Below are 23672 nucleotides of genomic sequence, written 5' to 3'. Positions count from 1 at the left end.
TTTTTTAAATTTTTTTTTAATTACATTTTATTACCTATTTAAAGTATTTAACTTTGTTCAAATCATTAGAATAGAATTAATGTGTAATTTTTTAATCATATCAAATTTATATGATTTGTACTCCGTATTTATTGGCAATTGTAAAGATCATTGGTCTTTTTTTATTGTGAAAATGAGCTACTTGATATACACACCGCATATACTTTGTATATTAGGGCCTGTTCATATTTACTTATTTTCAGTTCAGTTTAGTTCAGTTCAGCTCAGCTTCAATGAGTTCAGTTCAGTTCAGCTCAGCTCCAATGAGTTCAGTTCAGTTCAGTTCAGCTCTTAATTTCCCTCTCTCATAAAATATTCATTTCAGCTTAGTTCAGTTCAGTTCAGTTCCAATCAGTTCAATTTAGTTCAGTTCAGCTCCAATCAATTCAGTTCAGTTCAGTTCAGCTCAGTTCAGTAAATATGAACAGGCCCATGTTAATATCTACAAAGTATATGACTACTAATATGACTATATGAGTGTGATATATATTGTTGACTTTGTATATTACTCTTGTTAATATCTACAAAGTATATGACTACTAATATGAGTGTGATATTGTAGAAGTAGGGCTTGTAGATGTAGATGTAGATGTAGATGTTGCTCATGTTAATGAGGTGCCAACTATACTTTAGAATTTAACCAAAAAAATGACTAGTTGATTATTAATAATAAGAGTGTGATGTGAAAAAATTAGAAAATAACATGTATATGATTACTCCCTCCGTCCCTAAATTACATTCCTCTTTGGAAATTTACACGGGAATTAAGGAGGAAAGAATAAGACAAATAACAATAATTAGATAATGCAATGGGAAGTACAAAGATAGATTAGTTATTACTCATGACATGTCATCAATCCTTTGCAAAAAAAAAAAAAAAGGACCAATCGCATGCTCCTAATTAAAAATTTTTAACCAATCATATTCATTGTAATTTGGCACAAGGATTATGAGTGAGATTAGGTAAGGATGATTGAGAAAGCATTAAATATAAAACAGAAAAAGAGAGTTGATTTACTTAAAAAAAACTTACCAAAAATAGAAAGGAGGAATGTAATTTTGGAATACCAAAAATAGAAAGGAAGAATGTAATTTAGGGACGGACGGAGTATTTTTTATATGGAAAGGTTAACTGAGTCTCAATTGAATGCTCTTATGACTGGACATACACCTGTTGGCGTCGCCTGGGTATAAGGGGGGATTTGTTCATGGTGACCTGAGTCGATGAGGCTCGAACCTCGCTTGGGGGCCACTGCACACAGAGGTCTCAGAATGTGAAAGTTTTTAATAAAATTGAGTTTACACTATCTTGCACTTATCGTACTTAGCATAATTTGCTAATCCGCATTTCTTATTTGTTGGTTCGCCCAGTTTACCATAATAGTAAGCAGTGTTGACTATTTTCAGGTGGAGTCATGAATGCGCATATGGGAGTCCCGGGATTTGCTTCACCTAGTTTAGGAATGTTTCTTGTCTTTATTTTGAGTACTCATAACAATGTTACTATTTTTATAAGTATTAATAAAAGAAAGTTGAGTTTCCGCTGCAAGTTTTGTTGTTGAATTAAGTATTTTGAATAGCCTTGCGTAATCACGCGGCGGTAATACACCCAAGTCTATCTCTACGGTATAATTATATGTATTATACTAGTATTTCTGTAGAGGGAGATTTGGGAGTGTTTTACCAGTGGTGGGGTCGCCGGTGTTGTGTTATTGTTGTGTTTGCTAGGGTAACTCGAATTTTAGTTGCTATTTTGCTACTGTTGCGACTGAAATTTGAGGAGGGAAAGGAAGAGGGTGGGGTCGTCAGTGGTGGGGGAGCGTTTGGGCACCGGCATCTGGCACGAGGAGGGGGAAGGGTGGCTGACGGGAGGGGAGAGGGATGAGTTTTTTTTGTTTTTTGTTTTAATTATTTTTTTAAATAAATTAAATTAATAATTAGATAATGGGCCCCACTTAACAGAACCCTAACAGATTTTGTTAAGTGGTACCAAAATCTATATTTTGTAACTTTGATAGGCATCAAATTAAAATTAAAAAAAATTAGAATGTTACCGAAAGACAACAGGGCCTATTTTTGAGGTACCAAAAGTCAATTTTTTCTAAAACTAATTTTGTTTAATTAAAATAATTTAAGTTCGGCAAGCAAACTTAATTTCAGTTCAACAAAAATAAGGTGAAGTGAACATGACCTACCTCCATTTTTTAATTATTTGTAATAGAGGAGTATTAAAACCAAACCGAACCGAAAACCAAACCGAATTAGTAATTCGGTTTGGATTTTTTTTGAATTCGGATTGGATCGGATTGGAAAAATTAAAAAATATGGATTACGGATTGGATTCGGTTTGGGGTTTTAAAAAACCGAAAACTGAATTACAAACCGAATTTCGACCCAATACTTTAAGCCCATTTTCTTTTTCAAAGTATCCAACCACTTTCCCCTTTCATATATAAACTTACAAAAAAAAGAACCTAATTCTCAATTCTCCTTTCTCGATATCTTACTCTCTTAACAAGAAATGATTGTAGGAATTTTCGGGTAAAATTTGAGTTTCGGATTTGAATGTTGCAAAAGAAGGGAACAAATTTCGGTTTGGATTGGATTCTAATTTGAAAAACCGAATTAATTCGGTTTGGATTGGATTGGATTGAATCTTAATTCGGTTTGAATTCGGATTGAGATTTCCGAAACCAAATTAATTCGGATTGGATTCGGTTTTGGCTATAATCCAAACCGCAAACCGAACTTTCACCCCTATTCACTCCACCTTTTAAATAATATTAAGTAAAAAAAAAATTGGCTGATTCCTCTCAATGAAATTTTCCATGTTGCACTAAGTTACTTACGGATGTATGCATGCGGTCCGGGAACACTTTGGGGTGAACACAAGTCAGTGGGCTGGAAAAAGCGAAGAACGAGGAAGACGCCATGTTCAAGGGCAGTGAATTCTTTAAGGTTTCCATTGACATATCTCCCATATCTTCCAACCTTCCCAACTTCAGATCCATTGAAAAAGACAACCTGCCTACTCCGATTGAACTCGCTTCTACTTGTCTTTTTTTTATTGGCTGATTTGTACCCGGGTACATCTGGAACTTCCCTCGCCCAATCCTCACTCGACAGCTCCGTCCTTTCTTAATAACACTTTAGTTCTATATAACACTTTATTGTAAGTCCAGTTCTGTAAAAATAATTTCATTTTAATAAAAATAAGTTCAGTGCAGTAAAAGTTAGTTCCTTCAAAAAAGAAGTACTATAATAGAAAATCAGTAAAAAAAAAAAAAAATTCATATATATTTAGTAAAATTAAATTCAGTTTTGAATTTAATTTAAGTTATATAAAAATAATTGTAGTCCAACTTTCATTTTAGGGTGAAGTGAATAAGGCCTTATTTGTGAGACATAAAAAATTCCTTTGTAGCAAATAATAAGAAACGGAGGTACTTCGTATTAATTTAAAATTGTAAAGCGTCTTAGCTACAATACTATATGTATTAAAGTAACACACATTCTATTCAGGCCATGTTCACTTCACCTTTTTTTTATTCTGAACTAAAATTATTTTTATTGAATTGAAATTAATTTTACTGAATTGAAATTATTTTATTAAAATGAAATTAATTTTCTTGAACTGATATTATTTTTACTGATTCTCTATTATATTTCTTCTTTAAATTTATTGATTTTAATTAAACTGAAATTAATTTACCGAATATTGTTTTTAATTTATATGGTGAAGTGAACAAGACCTAAATAAATCATTAATACGCATTACAATATTTATCAATGTATACGCATTGTTATCTTTATTTTATATACATACATTTTTTTTTGGCGACGGTCTTAAAAATTAACACTTGATTTTTGTGTTGTTAGCAATAATCATAATACGCAATAGTATGTAAAGGTTTTTGGTTCTTCCATTAAAATTCCCCCACAAAAAACAAAACTAAAATTAAATAAGGTCTTATTCTCTTCACCTTATTTTTAAGGAAATTAAATCAATTTTTCTGAACTAAAATTATTTTTTACTAAACTTAAATTATTTTTTACTAATGTAAACTTATTTTTACTACTTCATTGTTGTATTTGATCTTTAAAATTACTAATTTTCTACTGGAAAAAAATAATTTTACTTAATTGAACTTTTTTTTAGCTTAAATAATTTTTATTGAGTAATTTTTGTCTTAATTAATTTGTACTGAGCATTATTAGAATAGGGTGAATAAAATAACAGGGGTCTAAATTAAGTTTAGTAAAATTAATTTAATTTCAGCAAAAAGGGTTTAGTTTAATGTAAAAAAAATAATTAATATAAATTTGTAACATTAAAAATCAAATGTGATTGAACATTAGTGAATATAATTTTAAATTAGGAAATTTAAGCTAATCTTAGTAAAAATAATTTGATTATCGTTATAAAAGTTATTACAATTCAACAAAAATAATTTAAATTCAACAAAAATAAGGTGAAGAGAATAAGACTTTCAAGGATAGTATCTTTATTTTAAAAATTTATGTTTACAAATCCAACATCTTTTATGCTTTTTATTAGTTTACCTTCTTTTTAGGTTTTCTTAGCCCCAGTTTTCTCATGACAACTCCATGGATTGTTCTTGAGTTTATTAATTTTATTTTTCTCTTTTAATTATGCTTTCTTTTTTATATTTAGTTTTGATATATTATCAAAATTTAATAGGTTGTCGTACACCTGTCAAAAATAAATTCCTAACAAAACCAACTAACAATGTAAGGTTAAGTAGGGTCGAATCCAAAGTGAGATGATTATTGAATCTAACCCATAAGAATTTGGAGAAACTAAACAAATCACGAAATTTGGATAGAAAAATAGTCTAAGTTAAAACAGGAATAAAATAATTACCTTAACGCTAGTGGCGGAGCCAGGATTTATAATCTGAGGGGACAAATTTCAAATGTTTAATAAAATCGACAAAAATTTTAAGAAAAAAAAGATGTTCACATAAAGTTCTTAATATATATATTTGTTATGGAAAAGACAATTATTCTTATATGGAAAAGAGGAGTTTTTATAAGTTCCATTGCATATTAAGAAAATTATCAAAAAAAAAAAAAAAAAAAAAATTGTTTGTTAAACCCCAATTGTAAGTTATGTGATCTCTGATAATCGAAAGATACGAAAAATCAAATAATAAGCATTTGAACAATATGAAAATAGATATAAAGGGATTTGGGTTACATTCAAAAAGAAATGAACACAACTTTATTTGACTAATGAAATTATTAAGTTTGTTCTGTAAAAATAAAATTAGAAATTTAGTTCCAAACACTATAAAATAAAAAATTTGAATTTAAGCACACATAATTAAAGAGATAAAAAATATGGAGATATGTATTCATTACAAATAGTTGAATAGGACATTATTAATCATTATCAAAAAAGCGGTACTTGATTAAATAGTTAACTGAGAATAGTCAGAGGTTTAAGAACTTATAATACTTTAGATTTGTAAATTATATATTATAAATTGAAATCCAAAACAAGTATATTAAAAAAAACGAAAAAATCCAAAAACTAGAAAAAGAAGTTAAATGCAGCACTTTGTAAAAACTATAAAATGAAATAAATATTAAGTCCAAAGAGAGGAAAAAAAAGTACTACCTCTGTCAAAAAAAAAAAACCTTGTTCAAAGCTCAACAACCACTAGACCATCTTTTAACTTTTTCTGTATCTTTTTATGCTAACGAAAATCTTTTTTTTTTTTTTTTTTTTGAAAATGGGGGGACAACTCCATGTTCCTATAGTGGCTCCGCCACTGCTTACGCGTATGTAGGTTACTTGAATGAGAAATATGTGTTACTTTCTTAAATAAGTGGAATTATTGTTTCATTTTTAAAACAAGAGAAAGGGGTTATTCAAATGAAGTAATGAACAAATGGAGTTACTTATTCCTTAAGTACTTTATTTTTGTTATGGAGTAACTTGTGTCATTGTGTGAATGCCACACAATTACTGATCTTTTAGACAACACCATTAAACGCATAGGCAATTTTTTCCAAACCTAGTAACCTATGTATGACTTGTGTATAGCTAGTAGAAGTAGCATGTTTCTACTATAAATACACGGTAAAATGCATTTGCAAATTCACCCCATTTTTTTCATTTTCTCATTTTCATCTGTAGTGCAATAATATTACATATAGTAAAATACTTCCTTTACTCTCTATATATAAATTATACGGAGTAACAATTTTTGAGATTATTCTTATTTTTTAAAACAAGAGAAATGGGGTTACTCGAATTGTTCTTCCATTTTTTTTAATTTTTTTTCAGCCAACAAAATTGTGATACATGTATTTCATGGAGCCCATTACTGGATTTCATCAAAAGATCTTATTTTGTGAATTTTTTGGGTGTAATTTATTTATTTATTTATTTTTTTAATGTTAGAAACCATGTTCCTGTTTTTTTTTTTGTTTTTTTTTTTTTGTGTGTTATTAAAATTCAAAATTTCCTAAGCAATATTTAGGAAAATCGTTGGAATCCTTATCAGATACTCCGATTTTGGTTCCGGTTCCTCTTTAGCTGGACCCGATTACCCGAATATAGCCGGGTTAATCATCATCGCAAGTATCGTAGTGTATCGTCAAAGAATTCTTTCTAAACACAATTACACAACCATTGCAGACGTTGCAGTTGCTCCCAGAATCCGTACAATCAAGGTAAATTTCACACTCTATTTTCCGATTACATTGTATCGACAATTACTTCTTTCTAATTCGCACCAAATTAGGGTTTATCGAATCCCTAATTGCAGATTTTATTCATATTGATTGCCAACTGCATCAAATTTCACCTATTATCGATCTGATTCCTTGATAATTTGATTGAAGGAATGGCGAAAGTAAACGATTCAGCTTCGTCAATGGATATCGATATCCAAAAATCGACTGGTTCCGATCAACCTAAATTCTCCATTAATGGTATACTTGTATTAATCTTCTTTTCGTTTCTTGGATTATGATTGTTGAAACGCATGTAATTCTGATATTTGGTTTGATTTTCGTGACGATGTTAGTTTTGCAGCTCTTGAAGTCTGCCCAAATGCAGCATGGATTGCGCCATGGCGATTACACTCGCTATAGGTACTTGCACTTGTCGAAATTCTTTGTTCAATAAAACAATTGAGATTGATATTGCTTGATTTTCTGAAATTGTACAACTTAGAGTTGTCGGGCTAGTGGGATAAAGAATGTTGCATGAATTCGTTGTAGTCCAGTGAGTGATAATGCATGGCAATGTATAAGTGGTTTTCTTCTTGTCAAACTTGGGTATGCTTTGCAATTTATGGTTAGGGTCTTTTCCGATTTCCTGAAAACAATTGAACTGAACTAAATGGAGCTGAAATGAATTGTTTATGAGAGAAGGAAATTAGGAACAACTGAATTGGACTGGAATTAAGCGGCCCTAAGGTTTGTTCGGCATTGTAGATTTTGTGTTTTTCGTTTCTTATGTTTTGGAGGATGGAAATGAATCCTTTTCAGTTTAACTGCTCGAGAAAAACAACTTGTTGATTTATGAAAATCGCTGCAGAAAAGGAAAATCACTTATAGTGGTTTTATGAATTATGATTTGGAAACAAGACCTTGCTTTCAACTCTGCCTTGTGCCCCATGCCCTCACCCCCTTGAAATGCCCTGCCCACTCCTTCCATATACTTAGCACCCATGTCTGCCTCCACCACTACTCTACAGCAGGTCACAACCAGTATAGCAGGTGCATTACGTTTGGCAGGCAGTGGAGGATGCTAGATAGGGTGGAGTGGTTAACCGTGGTGGGCATCGCCTGCTAGAGAAACACTAGGCATTCAAGGAATATGAAATAGATAAAACAAGAGGCAACGAGAAGCAGGGAAACAGGTGAAGGTGCTGTTGCAACTTTAAAGGGCTTTATGGTGACACAATAGTTTGGAGGAGAGGGGGAGAGGGGGTGAGGAGTGATCCTGATGGTCAATATTAGGGGCTGTGGTGGCTGCCAATGGTTCAGGATCTTTAGGCCTTTAGGGGTGTCAACTATGGTTGTGAAGGAAGATGAAGTGGGTCGAGTCAATTTCTTTTCTCTTTTTCTCTTTTTGATTTAAAAATAGGTATTCAAAAATTAAAGTTAGCAACAACAAAAGTAGCTTCGTACTGGTTTTGTAAAAATTGAAAAATAACACTAAAATCTTTATAATAAACAGCCAAAAAAAAAGTTACTTATAGTGGACAAGCTCTAAGTTAATAATATTAAAAAATATGGGGGTAAAAATGTTGAATAAGTGATACTCCGTATTAAGTTTGTGTGCAGCATATTTTTTAAATAGTTGTAAACTTGCATTTCGTAAAGCATGTGATGCGAAGATCATTAATGTGGTGGGTTAACATAACTTATCTTTATCAGAAGTCCTCTAGCTTCATGTCTAGACCTGAATATCTGTCTTAATCTTTTAAATAAATTAGAATGAATTAATTAAAGAATGGATTATTGTTAGCCTGTCTTTCTGTGACATTTTGATACCTAATTATCTCTTGAACATAGGGTATAGGCTTTCTTGTGTTGAATTGAATGCTGTATATATTTAATGTGATTGAGGTGCTTTTATTGATTGATTGGAATGTTTGAATGGTAGGCGGTATTGTACAGCTCGTCTGAGAAGGCTGTATAAATCCCTCAAGTTTACACATGGCCGTAATAAATACAGCCGGAAAGTTATTACTGAGAGCACTGTTACTGATGTAAGGTAATTTTCATTTTTTTTAAACTAATTGTTCAATCACTGTCCTTAAGTGTGGAATGTATGTGGCTTACACTACGTTGGTCTCTGTGCTCTGCGGCTCTGCCAAATGTTTCCATTGCTGTGCTGTGCAATTCTAAGCAAGTTTCTTTTATTTTGAATTTATTTTGTCTGTAGGTTTCTCCATATTCTACTCTATACAACTGAAAGGGCATGGAGCCATGCCATGGAGAAAAGACAACTACCGGATGGTCCAAATGGGCGCCAACGCATCTATCTGATTGGCAGATTGAGGAAGGCTGTAAAATGGGCTACTCTTTTTGCACAACTTTGTGCACTCAAAGGAGATTCCAGAACCTCTTTGGAAGCTGAGGTTTGATCTCATATATTACTTTTAAATTGTATTGCTTTTGGGTTGCAGTGGGTTCTTTTCCTTTGAATGTTTAATAAATTTTATTTTGGTGTTAGTGAATTGTGTGAACTTTTGTCAAGCTGGTAAGATGACTGAAAATCAAGTCTTGATACTCTAGCAACCATGTTTATGTAGAGCAGTAGAACTTTTATTCTAATTTTATTGAGTAGCCTGTGGACATAGTTTTATGTCAGCTCATCATGTATCTCATGAATTTTCTTCGAGGCCCAAGGGTTAAAGAGCCATTTTCTTCCTCTCCTAAAATTGTTCTTCTGAACTTCTATTGAAATTTGCTAGTCAACATATTTGTTTCTGTGCTCTTGAATGTAACTTCTTTATAGCTTTGGAAGTTCCTTGATATGCTTCTCGATTATACTTAGGAAACTTTTGTGTTGCGATCCTTAATACTTTCTTGGATGTATAAAGGATGGCTTAACTGATGAAGTAGTATTGTGATTTGTGAACCTATTTGTTTGGTACCAACGCCAATGATCTTTTGGATGCGCTAGTTGCATCTAATGTCTCCATTCTCCCATTATGCCACTCACTATAGTCATTTTGCTTGATAAGCATCTTGAAATATACAAGTCCCTTTTAGAGACATTCATCTTGAAATAGCTCCAGTCTCCATCCTCTCATTGTGCCTCTCTATAGCCATTTCACTTGTAGAACTTTCCATGACATTTTGAAGAGACATATGAAGCCGTTTTGTGAGTTTTTGTGAAGGTGAGGATTATTATAGCTGTGGCTGATAAGCTCCAAGCAAGCCTGTGCTATCCGACACAATTTTTTTAATTGTTTTTTTTACTGCTGGATAAAGCTTCATTTACCTTTTTAACTGTGTTTTTGTTATTCTTTATTTGACATCCATGTCGTGTGAACCTTGGACATCTCTTAGTTTAAAATGTATTTCTAGGACTTTTATTACATCATTGCTGTCTAGGTACTGGTTTTTGTAGAAAATTTAACGTAGACAATTGCATAAAGGACTACATGTAGTGGATTTTGTGTAATGCTAGTACAGAAGTATGCATTGATAACTTTTCTATAACTCTTATCCTCCATCCTCCCCATTTCACCTTCCTACAAGAAATGTTTCGTAGCCAAAACTTTAGCCATTGATATTCACCAATTCATAATATTTATCATGTAAGATCTTGGTTGCAAGAAATCATTTTTGATGATCTTATTTTCTCCAATTTGTTGCCTAATTTTTTTTCTCAAAATCTCCCAAGACACATTTGATCAATAATTTCTTTAATAGCATTTTATAGAAAATTATAAGAATTTGGTATTTTGGAAGTATACATTATAATGAATCTAACAAGATACCCTATGGTATAATTTTTCTCATATGATAGTAGAAGTAATTGAGCAAAGTTGATGAAATTTGACCTTCAAAAGGCAAATAGGGCAACTAATTAAAGATGGAGTGAGTGATGAATAATTAATGGTAAAAAAAGGTATGCATTGGAGACTGTGGAGAAGCAACCATATTTTTTAAACATAGGATGAACAGAGTGCAATAGTCTTGAGCGATATGCTCTTGATTGTGATGTTAGGCAAGTGAAGGATTGTTTAATTCCCTTGAATACTTTAATCACTTTTGGAGCTATTCATATTTAGTTGCCAAAGCTGCAGTTAGGTACTAGTTTCTGTTTTCCTGCATTATTTGTCCAGCAGCATTGAGACTTAAACTTATAATGTTTTAGTATGTTTTTCAAGAAAACTAGGTTGCATGACCAACATCGCATTTGAAGTTTTTGTTACTTACTATTGGAACTGAACATGTGTTTCACTGTGACCAGGCTTATGCATCATATATGAAAGGTAACTTGTTGTTCGAGCAAGATCAGAATTGGGACATGGCGTTACGGAATTTCAAGAGTGCCAGGTGCGTTATAGTGTCTTTAGCTTGTAGATGACTAGTGGTGTCATTGTTAAAAAAAAAAAAAAAAAATCTTATTTTGTTATGAAATATATCCTTCTGCATGATTTTTATGGCATTAATGATTCAAGAACATCTGAAGATGCTAGAATATTTGTCTTAGTGTCATTTGTTGGTTTTAATTTGAAGCCACATGCCTCTAGGCTGCATGCTGCAGGAATGTTATGTATGATGGGGGCACATAGGTGTTGTCACTTTATTTAAACAGAGCATAACTCTTATGGTAATGTAAACAATGCAGGGCTGTCTATGAAGAGCTTGGGAAGTATGGAGACCTTGAAAATCAGGTTCTGTGTCGTGAACGTGTGGAAGAGCTAGAGCCTAGTATTAGGTACTGCTTACACAAAATAGGCCAGTCCAACCTGCAAGCTTCAGAACTTAAGCAGATTGGTGAAATGGAGGGGCCAGCATTGGACCTTTTCAAATCCAAGTTGGAAGTAAGTTTGCTTTTCTGTGATTTGAACTTTTAGCTTGAAAAGCTACCTTAAATTTTTGAAAAACATGTATCAGACTTGTTTGTAGCTTGGATTTATGCTTCATTTTTATAAAGTAAGAGTTGTCAGCCTAGATCTTTAAATGTCATGAATAGTGTAATCCCTAAAGATATGCATCTGTTGAGGGTGCTTTGCTACTTTCCCAATCATTTTAAACATACGATTTATCCTGTTGAATTGAGCTTAAACCTATTTGCAGACTACAGTCAGGTCTTTCAAGGAGCTATAACTGTCTTTGTATATGCAGGCTGTCATGGCTGAGGCAAGGTCTCAACAAGCTGCTTCAATGACAGAGTTCAATTGGCTGGGACACCGATTTCCAATTTCCAATCCTAAGACTAGGGTTTCCATTCTAAAAGGTTAGTAGTCATTATCTTTTATAGAACATAGTTCAACTAATATACTTTTCTAGCATTCGTGAGCTTTGTCCCTGAAGATTTTTTTGAACCATATCTAGACTCATGATCCCTGAAAATGTTGGCTTGGTATTTCTTCTCTGCCTGATCACCATGAATTTTTGGCTCAAAAGTAGCATGCCTGCTAGCACTCTCGAGCTATTTGCTGGCTGTTGTCTGATGACCTTTCATGGCACACAAGATACAATGATATTCTGGTTCTTTGAGAATATTTGGTAAAGATCACTCTTGAAGTGGGTCAGTAGAGTATTGTTTAAGCTTTGAAGTAGCACTATTTTGGAGCTTTCTTACTAGTTGTTCCAATGGTGCATATCCTTGTTAAAAGCTCCATGTTTCTTGTTTTAATGTTGTTGCTTGATAGCAATTTTTTAAATCGTATTCATACAAGTGTAGAAGTTCAAAAGGATAGTGACAAATACTTGGATATCTTATCGATAGTGAGTTAGTGACAAAAACCAGATAAATAAGTTGTTTCTGATTCTAGTTAATTTAAAACAAATAACAGAGTAGAAACTATATTATCTAAATGGTCAAGATAAGGGTAACCGGGGATCAATCAGTAATTGGAAAGGACATTTGATTCACCACTAATTATATAGCTAATTTTCTAGTTTAATTTGCAATTAAACGGATATAGGTGCCTTAGGCTATGAGCTTTGGTTCACAATTGAGACTGACTTGGTGACATGGCCTATATAAACAAAGCTTAGACAATGCATTCATTGGTTTAATCACAATGCATGATTATCTTTGCATAATTTTATAACCTGAATTTCTTAGGATTAATCATCAATTTTATAGATGAATAATTCAATCATAACACCAAAGATAATTCCAAAACTAAGTTAATTATCAAATTACATAGCTAAAGTTTGATAATAAATCCTGGAAAACAATTAGCTGCTCATTGTTAGAGAAACATAACCGAAATATACTACAAATTGATCAAAATCAGCTTTGTGCTTTTGGCTTGAAAATGCACATTTAATATAATGGAACTTCCAAACCATAAAAATACAAGGATGAGAAGGATTCAATAATAATTCTCTGTTTGTGCTCTCATTTAGTCTTCTGTTCTCTTTTGCATAGTGCATTGTCTCTCTGTTGATATGTTTCCTTCGGTTTTGTTTTCTTCAAGGGAATCAGATCCCAATCTGTTTTCCACCTACTTGTGTGGCTGTGTGTATTAATCTTGTAGCTAGGCTGCTTCCCTTTTGAAGTACACGGTAGATTAATTTCACTAGGAATTTGCTGAGCATTAAAATAAAAGGCATAAGCTCATTCTTCTTTAAAAATTAGTAGTGATGTGTTCATCTGATTTAACAAGCTGTGAGTATATATTATTATATATAGCCTTCTCTTTGCTAGTAGTATTATTTCAACTCAATAAAAACTAATCATTTACTACCATTCAATATTTTATTCGCCAAAGGAGTCGATAATTATATATAGCCGACCCCACTTATGGGATTAAGGCTTTGATTGATTGAAAGGAGTCGATAAATGGTTATATTTTATTTGCTTTGCAGTAACTCTTGTATCTGCTTCATTTTGTTAAAAAAATAAACTAAATTAACTTGCTACCCTGTCAATCCATAGTTGAGGTTTATCTACGACATTTCTCCCCAAAGTTTATCTTGAGGGTATGTGTAAGTAATGGGCATAAAACGGAAGCAAGGGGTTGGCTCTTCCAGAGCTTGCTTCTGGAGATGGAGTATCTTGTCTGTCTTTAACTTCTAGCTGTTGCTACTTTCTGAACCTACACTATATACATCTGAACCTATATAATTTACAGTTTTTTAATTCTACATGTGAGTAGCTCAGGAATTGGAGAAGGATATTCAGGGTCCAACTGCAGACTCGCTGTCAGCTGAGAAAAAACTTGCTGTCTTTGACAAAATTTTTTCTGCCTATCATGATGCAAGGAGTTGCATTCGCAATGATTTGGTATGCATTGCTTCTGGTAGTTTGGTACCATGTTGATTACTTTTATGTCTTTTTGTGGCTTGATTTCAAGGGTGGCTTTTAGTGTCCAAAATAATGATTGGTTAAAACTTTGTCACATAGGTTACTGCAGGGAGTGCTGAAAATGTGAAAGATGAATTGAATGGACTTGACAAAGCTGTAAGTGCCGTTCTTGGACAACGTACCATTGAGCGAAACCAGCTTTTAGTTAGTATTGCCAAGAGCAAACTCAGCAGAAAACCGTGATGACAAAAATGAAAAAGTTACCAAACCCGAGGAACTAGTTCGCTTGTACGATCTTCTATTACAAGTAAGCATTCAGAATGATACTTGTTTTGGATATTTAAACCAATTTCTTGATTGGATGACGCCATGATGGTGGTTGGTATTCCATATGTTCAAGTATGTAAAATGTTATGGAAAAAAAAAATCATGTTCAGCTGTCATCATTTGCAGAATTTAGCTGATTTGTCTGACTTAGTCACTTCTGGGAGGGATAGTAAAGGTGAAGAAGTGGCATTTGCTGAGGAATGCACTCTCAAAAGTTTAGCTTTCCGTGCAGAAAGGTATATTTTTTTATTTTATTTCATATCTGATGCTTGAATGCTTGGTATGAGCCATACCCTCCTCTCCCCTTGGGTTTCTAAACCCATACCTTGTGGGTGTGAGGACTTGAGGTATGTGTATAGAATATCTTTTCAAACAAAAGCTTGGGATGTGCTTTAGTCATTTCAAAATCATACATTATAGAGGTTAGACCTTAGTTGTGTGAACTCCTTATTCTTTTTCACTTGTGAAGTTCTGCTTACCTAAACAGAAATTGCAATAAGTGCATGGTTATTTTTTAGTTTTCGCTATATGCATGCAAGGGGTAAATGTGAATTCTGCTTCCCAGGGAGTGTTGTGAGCATTCCTTGATTATTGCTGCCGATGCTGTCATGATAGTTTACCTGATAAGTATTTGGATTTCTCAGAATATGTTAAGGATTAGTAATTTCTAACATCGCACTACAATTTTTGAAGGTGCTTTTACCTGGCGAAATCCTACAGTTTGGCGGGAAAAAAGAGCTGAAGCTTATGCATTATATTCTCGTGCTCTTTCTGTGACGGAGAATGCACTACAAAAATTGCAGAGCGTGGAAAACAGTGAACAGGTCAGTTTACCATCATGTGAATCGCAGCATGTTTGCAGATGCTTTGTGCTGTATATCTCTTTTGAGGCTAGAGGAAAAGAATGTTGGGGGTATTACTTTACAGAATTCCCTGGAAGAGAACTAAATATCTGATGGAAGGATTTTGTGTGTAACGTCAAAGTTGATGCCTAGGAAATTTTGTTGTACCTGCTGACTGCTTATCTTGTATCCTTGCTTTGAACTGTAAATTGTATGTTTTTTTTTATTTTTTATTTTTTTTGGGTGAAGTAAATTGTAGCTTTATTGATTAGTGAGTATAACTGCCAGAAGGTTGATTGGTGCACTTTCTTCATGACAGGGAATGATGGCAGAGTTGAAGGCATTACATCAACAGTGCAGATCAAACATTTGTATAGAGCATGCTACCGGAATCTTGGAAGAGCAGAAGATTCCTGAAAAGCTTTCTAAAAAGATATCAAATATGTCTCTGACTGGGGCTGATAAGAAGGTTTGTCTCTACCAAAATTATGGTTTACTCTTCTTTGAAATGTTTACTTTGAAAGCATTTCCCTGCACTAGTGTATAATATAAATAAAAGGTACCTAGGTGCTGAATCCCAAGGTCAAAGGGGTTATGTGCTTGCAGTAAAAAAATTATATTCGACCTAACAAAGGGTGGGGGTGTGTGGGGTTATGTGCTTGCAGTAAAAAATTGGTATTCGACCTAAAAAAGCGTGGGGGTGTGTGTGCGTTGTGGGGGGGGGGGGAGATTTATATCATACTTCTCCCTGATCGTAAAATAGTTGCCCAGCTTGTGTGCTACAAGGTGTCTCACTATTGCTTGGGGGATATGTAGTCAGGTAAGCCACATTGAAGCCTTATACTAACTCTGATCAATATCTGGCGACTTAAAACGAGTTGAATATTTTGGATTGTGTGATGTAGCACCACCCACTCAAATGAATTTTATTGTTTGGGGTTTGTTTAGCTTTGCATAAAGATCATGGTTATATGTGTGCTCACTATGTTTTTGGAGGGAAAGACAAGGTTATTGGCATCGTCCACTGGTCTACATATTATGTATGCTGGTGTATAAATAATCTTATAGTTCACTCGACTTCATTTTAACAGGATAAACTCCTTGCTGAGAAACTTGATGTGTACGAGCCTGCTGTCAGTGATTCCAACACCAAAAGTACCTCCCCGGATTGAAGCTTTCCCTCCAGCTTTCCAAGCAGTCCCAAGGAATCCAATAGTTCTCGATCTTGCCTACAACATGATTGAGTTCCCTACTCTTGACAACAGGATGAAGAAGACAAGAGGCTTCTGGCCTTGGAGATAAGTACCATTTTCAAGTACCATTTTCTTTTCTTCTAAAGGGAGCTTTTCTGGAGTGTTGCTGAAAATTGATAAACTGATACTGAAATCGATTAGGACCTGTCTTTATTTATTTATTTTAGCTTTGATTCTGATTTTAGTTCATTTTGATTGTATTATCATGTTTCTGATAAATGAACAGTTTTGTATTTCACAGTTTTGTATTGCTTAGTTTTATAATCTTAGCATGTTGTTTGTGGATGTTGACAAAGTGAGACTTGGGGCGTCAGTTCTTCCGGATGTTTGATCTTCCAGACCAGTGTAAAAAAAAGAAGCTAAAACTCAACCAATTGTGCATTTGTGCCTGTTTCTTGCGTTAGCTTTACAAGTCTACGTGAACAGTTGTCGATTGAAAAAATGAGACGGCATTGTTTAGAAATTTAGTAGCAAGGATTCAACCAATTGATTTAATGTATACTTGCAGTATGTGATTTGCCGGCCATTCACCTTACGTGAAATCCTTTCTTTGAATTAGTATCTGCTGGTGCTTTGCTGCCTGTTTTTAGTATATTTGCATGTCTCATGCCTAACGAATTGATACACGGTCCCACCTATTCCACTCATTCTACTAACAAAATGTACTGTCAAAAATCAATTGTCACGCCATATTAATCCCACCATTATCTATTTTTTTGGTTTCTTTTTCTTGTTTCCAGAAATTTATAAATAAATAAATTGTCTATTTTTGAATCTTTAACAAGGTAAATGTATAAATGTATTGTTGCCTTTGGATTGCAGCATTGTGTCAAATTGAATCGGGTAAAGGTTGGGGTGGATCTTTTCTCCTCCGGCCTTTTCTTACTCTCATCCTCGAATCCACATTAACTCATGAACCTAATTGCATTTGTATCTCATGGAAATGACGTGAAACTTATGCGTGAATTATGTCCTTTTGAAATGTTCTCTTTTTGATTGTCTTTTCATGAAATCCATGCTATGTTTGTGAATTTTTCTTTGAAGATTCTTTAGAAACTCCTACATTGACCCTTTCGATGTCATTTTTCACAATTCAAGTGAAGCACCGCGACTCATCACTAATTCCTTATACAACCCAAGATGCCAAAATACGCAGCTAGTAGGCAAAAAGATCATTCACAATTACGGAATAATAATCATTTGGCCAAATTGATGGGCACTTAAAACAAAATTAGTAAATAACACAAAATCCATCTTAGTAATTCTGAGCAATTTTCATAAATATGTTACTCTATCTTTTTGTACTACAAGTACCTATAGGTGTCAAAAGTGCAAGGCTACAAATTCTAAAAATTTGAACTTGAAGACATGGAGTATGAATAAAGCTTGAAGATGGCATGCCATTGAGGTATGAATTGAAGCAATACATGAAGAAAAGGACATATACGAAGGTGAGAGAGACAATTGAGATGAGACCATCGTAAATTAATGGAAGCAAGAAAGTATAATGGAGGCAATGGAGGGTGAGAGAAGTGAATATCATAATTAAATTATAAATGCGTGTTAATTATTATGGAACGGAGGGAGTAACTATTATGACAGCTAATCTTAAACCAACTATACTGGACAACTATTCGCTACTTTGATGAATACTTGCAACTTAACAACTATAAGTTCATGCTATCGTTAGTTTTTTGAAAATAGTTTAACTTTCTTGTCTATCATAATATTGTCCACTGTGACTTACTATCAAAATTTTTATTCGCAACACATTTGAACGACACACAACTTAAAAAATATATGAAATGATAATAATATAAACAAACAACTATATACAACAGACATCGGCTTTCCATTGAGAAGAAAATCGTTAAGTTCACCTCTTTCAAAGACGTCATTCTCATAAAATGATGACAATTGACATAAACACACACAACAATATAAACATTGTTAAAAAAACAGACATGCCTCCCATGTTTTTTTTGGGCATCACCAAATCTTATTTATACGAATTTTAATTTAAAAGCCGTCCTCTTAACGCGCTCCTTTTTTCTCTCTCAAAAATAAAACAATGACAAATGCACAAATCTTCCATTTTATTTTATCTTATCTGTTTTAATTAATTTAAGTACTTTCCTTTTCAACTGAAATACAACAAAAAATGTTTATAATTAGAAAATATTTCCAGATATCCACTTTTTCTCTCTCTTTTATTTTTATTTTTTCTATGGAATTTGGAATTCCCTGCTTTACGTGATCAATTTTTTTTTTTTTTTTTTATAGTATAAAAAATTTGTTCTTGAAGGCCTTTTCTGGGTTTGATTTTTTCAAACTTTTCATAAATTCATCAAAAATCTGGTATCAAAAAATTGCAAAAGAAAGAGAATTACTTGTTTGAAGGAAATTGCATGTTCTGTTACGGTTTATCTCCTCGGGTATTCAATTTTATCCTTAATTTGTCAGAATAATATAAATTTATGTGGGTTTTTTTTCAAATTTTTTGTTGTAAATTTTTTGGTATGAAATTAATAATATTTTGTTTTGCAGAAAAGAATGGGCGAAGGCTCAAAATTGGACTTTTTAAAGCTGGATGATTCTCCCATGTTTAGAACTCAGGTTATTATTTCTTACATAATTTTCATTTTATTTGATTTTTTCTAATTTTTATTTTAGTTATATTATTATTATTTTATTATTTTTTTTCTGTATTTTTGGTTTTGATCATTGTATATGAGGTATAAAAAATTACAAGGGATTTTGTTAATACAATGCAGGACAATGAAAGCTGTTGTTATAATTTGTTTTAGTCTATGTATCATCCAATTTGATTACATGGTCTTTACAATGCCAATGAACTTAATTTGTTTGTTAAAAGTTAAAGCCCAGGTTGATACTCGAGACCTGAGATTAAATGATGCTCGTGTACAATATGAATAAAAACAAATAATCGGTAGTTTCTTATATTAGCTTTCAAAATTGATCAAAATGTTACCATTAGCTTATAAGAGTTGGTGGTCCAAGCATTAAAACCATATATCAATCAGCTTTTTCTTTGATAGGATATGTATAATTGGAACTGTAAAATTACTTAAAAATATTTTTATTTGTTTTTTTTGTAATGGGGAATTTCGCCTTGAGTAGTTCCCAGCTGAACAAAGTACTTAGCTATATTATTTGGTTGGTGATGCAGCTTCAATGCTTGGAAGAAAACTCTGAATTGCTGAAGGATCGAAGTTTAAAGTTTTACAAAGGATGTCACAAGTACACGTAAGGCAGCAACATTTTTTTTTCCTGCTGTTTTTGCTGAATTCTTATATAATGTATAATACCTTCATCAATGCAATACATGAGGCTCTCAATCCTCAAGTGTCCTTTATAATGGGGTCTAGGTGTTCGTTGTATTTTAGTAGCTTTATATAGTTCTATATATACTATCTTGTTTCCTTCATAAGTTTGGCAATTATTTATGTTACTATTTTAATTGGTTTATTGTAATCATCCATGGCTTAGAGACTTTTTTGTGATCGATTATCTATTTTGTGACTTGTTGAACGCCCCTTTTTCCTTCCTTACGGATTGATTTATTGTAATGACCAGTGAAGGGGCTGGGCTTTATGTATGGAGGGTCTTTGACTTTTATTCAGAACAGATAACTATTAGAAGTGAGGATTAGCGGTAGGAAGTTTATGAGTTAATTAAACATTTGTCAGGAGGCCTGTTGTTTTATTGGCTGAATGCTACTCGTATATAACTACTTGCAACATGTTTTTTGGAGTATTTGGACTCCTGTTGATTATTATCATGAGGATTAATTAGTTTTCTCAATATTTGGTTTCATCTTTATTTTAAAGGAGTATAGATGTAAGGAGTCTTTTTAAGGAGCTCGGACCTTTTTATTGAATAAGCTAGTGTGCTGATGCAACAGCAGTAAAGGAAATATAGGATGACTTGAACAAGTGCTATATCTTGTGACTTTTAGGAATTTGTGTCAGCAAGCTCATATTCGTCAATGAAGGTTGTAACATGCTGTGCCCTAAGCTCCTTTTCTTTCTAATTTTCTGAACTTGTGCTATCAACATGAATCCAGGGAAGGGCTTGGAGAGGGTTATGATGCAGATGTTGCTTTTGCAAGCGCACTGGAAACATTTGCAGGAGGGAATAATGATCCTTTAGGTGTTTCATTTGGAGGTATTTTATCTTTGATTTTCTCCTATTTGGAGATTATAATGCTTCTCTTTAGAAGATTGTTTTTTAAAGTTATTTTGTTAAGGATTTTTCTAATCCATATTTTCGGTTCATCATATATATTTCATGTGTAATCATCTAATACAGGCCCAGTCATGGCAAAATTTACTATTGCCTTGAGAGAGATTGGTACGTACAAGGAAGTTCTTAGATCACAGGTACTTCCTTTGTAATTTGAAAAGAGTGTTTTATTTTGTAGATGGCAAAACTTAGGTTACATAAATTGAAGTGCAGGGCTCTTGCACAATTCTAATCTATTTTATAATTCTATCTCTGTTCTTTTTAATTTCCCCAGTTCACTTATGCACAATTTTCATTGCACACATTTGTGCAGCATTATTATTTCAACTACTTACTATAAATAAATGATTACATGTTATTATTTTGAAACTATACTTTGAGATGAATAACAAAACCCACATGAATATGATATTTCTTATCCATCATTGTCAAAGTTTCTTTATTTGAATGGAATATACTAAATGGGACACATAAAAGAACATAGGTAATATCAATAGTGGTGCATGTATTATTTTTTATCTTTAAATTGTATAAATGTGGTGCATAGATTTCAGTTTAGAAATATACTACTAAAAGTAATCATAATATCTATCACAAATTGTTTGAAAGAGAAGTTTACTAGTTTAGTTTAGCTGTGAGTGGATGGATGTGTTGTTGGTAGACTTGGTAGTTGGTACTACCACATTCATCTGAGATTGGTTACTTAACTTCTGAGTTTGGTCAATGTGCTATCACTCCACAAGTTACTGGTGGTTCTGATTTGCATTGTTCTAGAATGTTACGACTTGCAGGAAAAATGAAATCGCCTCAATTGAAAAATGTTACGACTTGCAGGGAAAAAAAAATTTGCCCCCATTGAAAAATCGCATTCCATGTGTCCCACATTGTTATTCTCATAAGTGTGGGGCGTGAAATATGTGGAAGACTGGAAGCACAAGGGTGCTCATCAAGTCGGTCTTATGAAGCTTGCAGGGGAGTTTGGATTTTAAAAGATTGTTATGGAATCTACAAGTCTGTAAAGATGTGTGGGAACAAACAGGGTTTGAGCTCATTCCATTTGTTTGTTGGCAATATCTTAGAGTTTGCTAGTGATAGACTATTGCTTAGTCTTTTGTGGGAGAGAAAGCATATTAAGTGGTTCATGTCCAAGTGTGTGGGATGTTGGTAAAAGTTTCTGAATGTCTGATTTTTCTTCTCTATTGTATCTTTTGAGCTTTGATGACTTGAGTTTGATTAATGAGTAGTTTCTCCCCGCTGGGACTTTGCTATCAAATTGTGAAAAAAAGCACTTAAAGCGTGAGTAAATAACAAAACCCGCGTTTTTACGTACAATTCTATTAAAAATTAATTTTGAAATGACCGAGATAATTGTTAGCTGAACGTCTAAATGGTTTGTGTTTAACTTATAACGGAGTGAGTGAAATGCTAACTGTCATTGACTACACTTGGTGTTTCCCTGTGAATTAAGGGAGTTTTTTCCATGTCTGTATAGAAAACTTATGGTGTGTTGTTTATTGTATTATTGTCTTTTTGAGTGCTGATTATATCTTTTGGCTACACTAGGTGGAGAACTTACTAAACGTTAAGCTGCTACAATTTGTCAATGTCGACCTATATGATGTCAGGGTACTTGATGGTGTCTACCTTATCTTTTTTATTTCTGTCCACTTATTTCCAAAATAAGAAAAATGGAAGCTTAGAATGAACCCACAATCAACTTCTAAAGTCTAGTTTATCTTATTTCATTCTGCTTTTAATGATTTGCTCCACATCTGATATACTTACTGTTCGTGAAGAATCCATCATGAACTTGAGGTGGTTCTTGTGAGTCATAGGATTCCTCCACAGAATCTACTATGCTTTTTATGAAGCTCATCGTGTTAAAACAAGACACCTAGAGTTATTAGTGCATGTGATATGATCAAGCTAAACATGCTTATATGACTTTACATACTTATATAAGGATCTATTGTGTTTTAAAACAGGAAGCTCGAAAACGGTTTGATAAGGCTGCTGCTTCATATGACCAGGTGAACAATCTGTTTTCTCTAAGTTAGTATGTAAAATCTGGATTGCTGTTACACATTTTGATTGCCATTCAATTTTCTAAATGCATGCTCTGTTCTTCCAATTGATTTAATTGTAAAGTGCTGCGTAATGATCTTTAGCATTGATTATGGAATTGCAATTTATGTCTTGGAATGTATTCACTTGTGCAAAAGCCAATCTTTTTTTTCCTGTTTTTTTTTTTTTTTTTTTTTTTATGTTTAAGATTCTAATGTGAGTAACTCTCCTGTTCGCATCATCATTTTGATGGTATCATAAATTTCATTATTCGATTTAGCTAAGGTGAACTTTAAGGGTGTTTTTTTTTTTTTTTTTTTTTTTTTTCTATGGCTTATGGGGTAAGCAGCCGTTATAAGTGTGGTATTATTAAAACATTTTTAGAATATTCTTATTGAAGGAGAATACATGTAGAATATCATTATTTAAAGGTTATTTTAGATTTTAACACCTCACAAAAACCCGATTTTTTTTTAACACCTCCAAAAAAAAATATTTATTTTAACACCACACAAATTTCTAAAAAATAGGTATTACCACCGCTTAATGGTTTCAGTAAAAAAATTCCTTTAAGTGTGGTCCACAGTGACACACTGACACGTGTCACTATTTTATTTGTTTAAAAAAAAGAAAAAATTAAAATAAAAACCTAAAACTACCCCCACAGCCACCCCAGCCCCACCACTGCATCCCTCAACCCACCCCCTGCAGGCGTCCGGTGTCCCAGGGAATCGCCCGGTGCCGGCGACCCCACCCCCACCTACGCACCTCACCCCCTTCCTTTTCCCCATTTTCGTTTCCCGACCACCACCTCGAAACCAAGCCCCTAAACGCCCCTCTCCCCGAAAAACGCCTCTCCTCCCCCGGAAATGCCCTCCTTCTCCTTTC

General features: G+C 33.3%; 2 protein-coding genes across 2 annotated transcripts; both read left to right on the top strand.

Moving 5' to 3' along the window:
* Positions 1–6554: 6554 nt before the first annotated feature.
* LOC110694044 (signal recognition particle subunit SRP68-like) lies at positions 6555–16753 on the top strand. Its single transcript, XM_021871205.1, is given in 17 exon segments — positions 6555–6744; positions 6916–7005; positions 7101–7167; positions 8690–8800; positions 8972–9167; positions 11015–11100; positions 11396–11591; positions 11896–12007; positions 13884–14011; positions 14132–14266; positions 14268–14339; positions 14486–14595; positions 15053–15089; positions 15091–15183; positions 15521–15670; positions 16293–16352; positions 16354–16753. Coding segments are annotated over 16 exon segments (1791 nt in total). The 5' UTR covers positions 6555–6744; positions 6916–6917; the 3' UTR covers positions 16504–16753.
* Positions 16754–18884: 2131 nt separating this feature from the next.
* LOC110694043 (ADP-ribosylation factor GTPase-activating protein AGD3-like) lies at positions 18885–22750 on the top strand (the record flags this gene model as incomplete). Its single annotated transcript, XM_021871203.1, has 7 exons — positions 18885–18889; positions 19002–19070; positions 19645–19721; positions 20542–20642; positions 20787–20857; positions 22284–22346; positions 22706–22750. Coding segments are annotated over exons 2-7 (420 nt in total), but the record flags the coding sequence as incomplete, so codon positions are not given.
* Positions 22751–23672: the final 922 nt, after the last annotated feature.

This window comes from Chenopodium quinoa, unplaced genomic scaffold (assembly GCF_001683475.1).
Source record: "Chenopodium quinoa cultivar QQ74 unplaced genomic scaffold, ASM168347v1, whole genome shotgun sequence".
NCBI lineage: Eukaryota > Viridiplantae > Streptophyta > Magnoliopsida > Caryophyllales > Amaranthaceae > Chenopodium > Chenopodium quinoa.
Note: the sequence above shows the minus strand (reverse complement) of the source record. Positions and strands in the feature narration are given on the sequence as shown.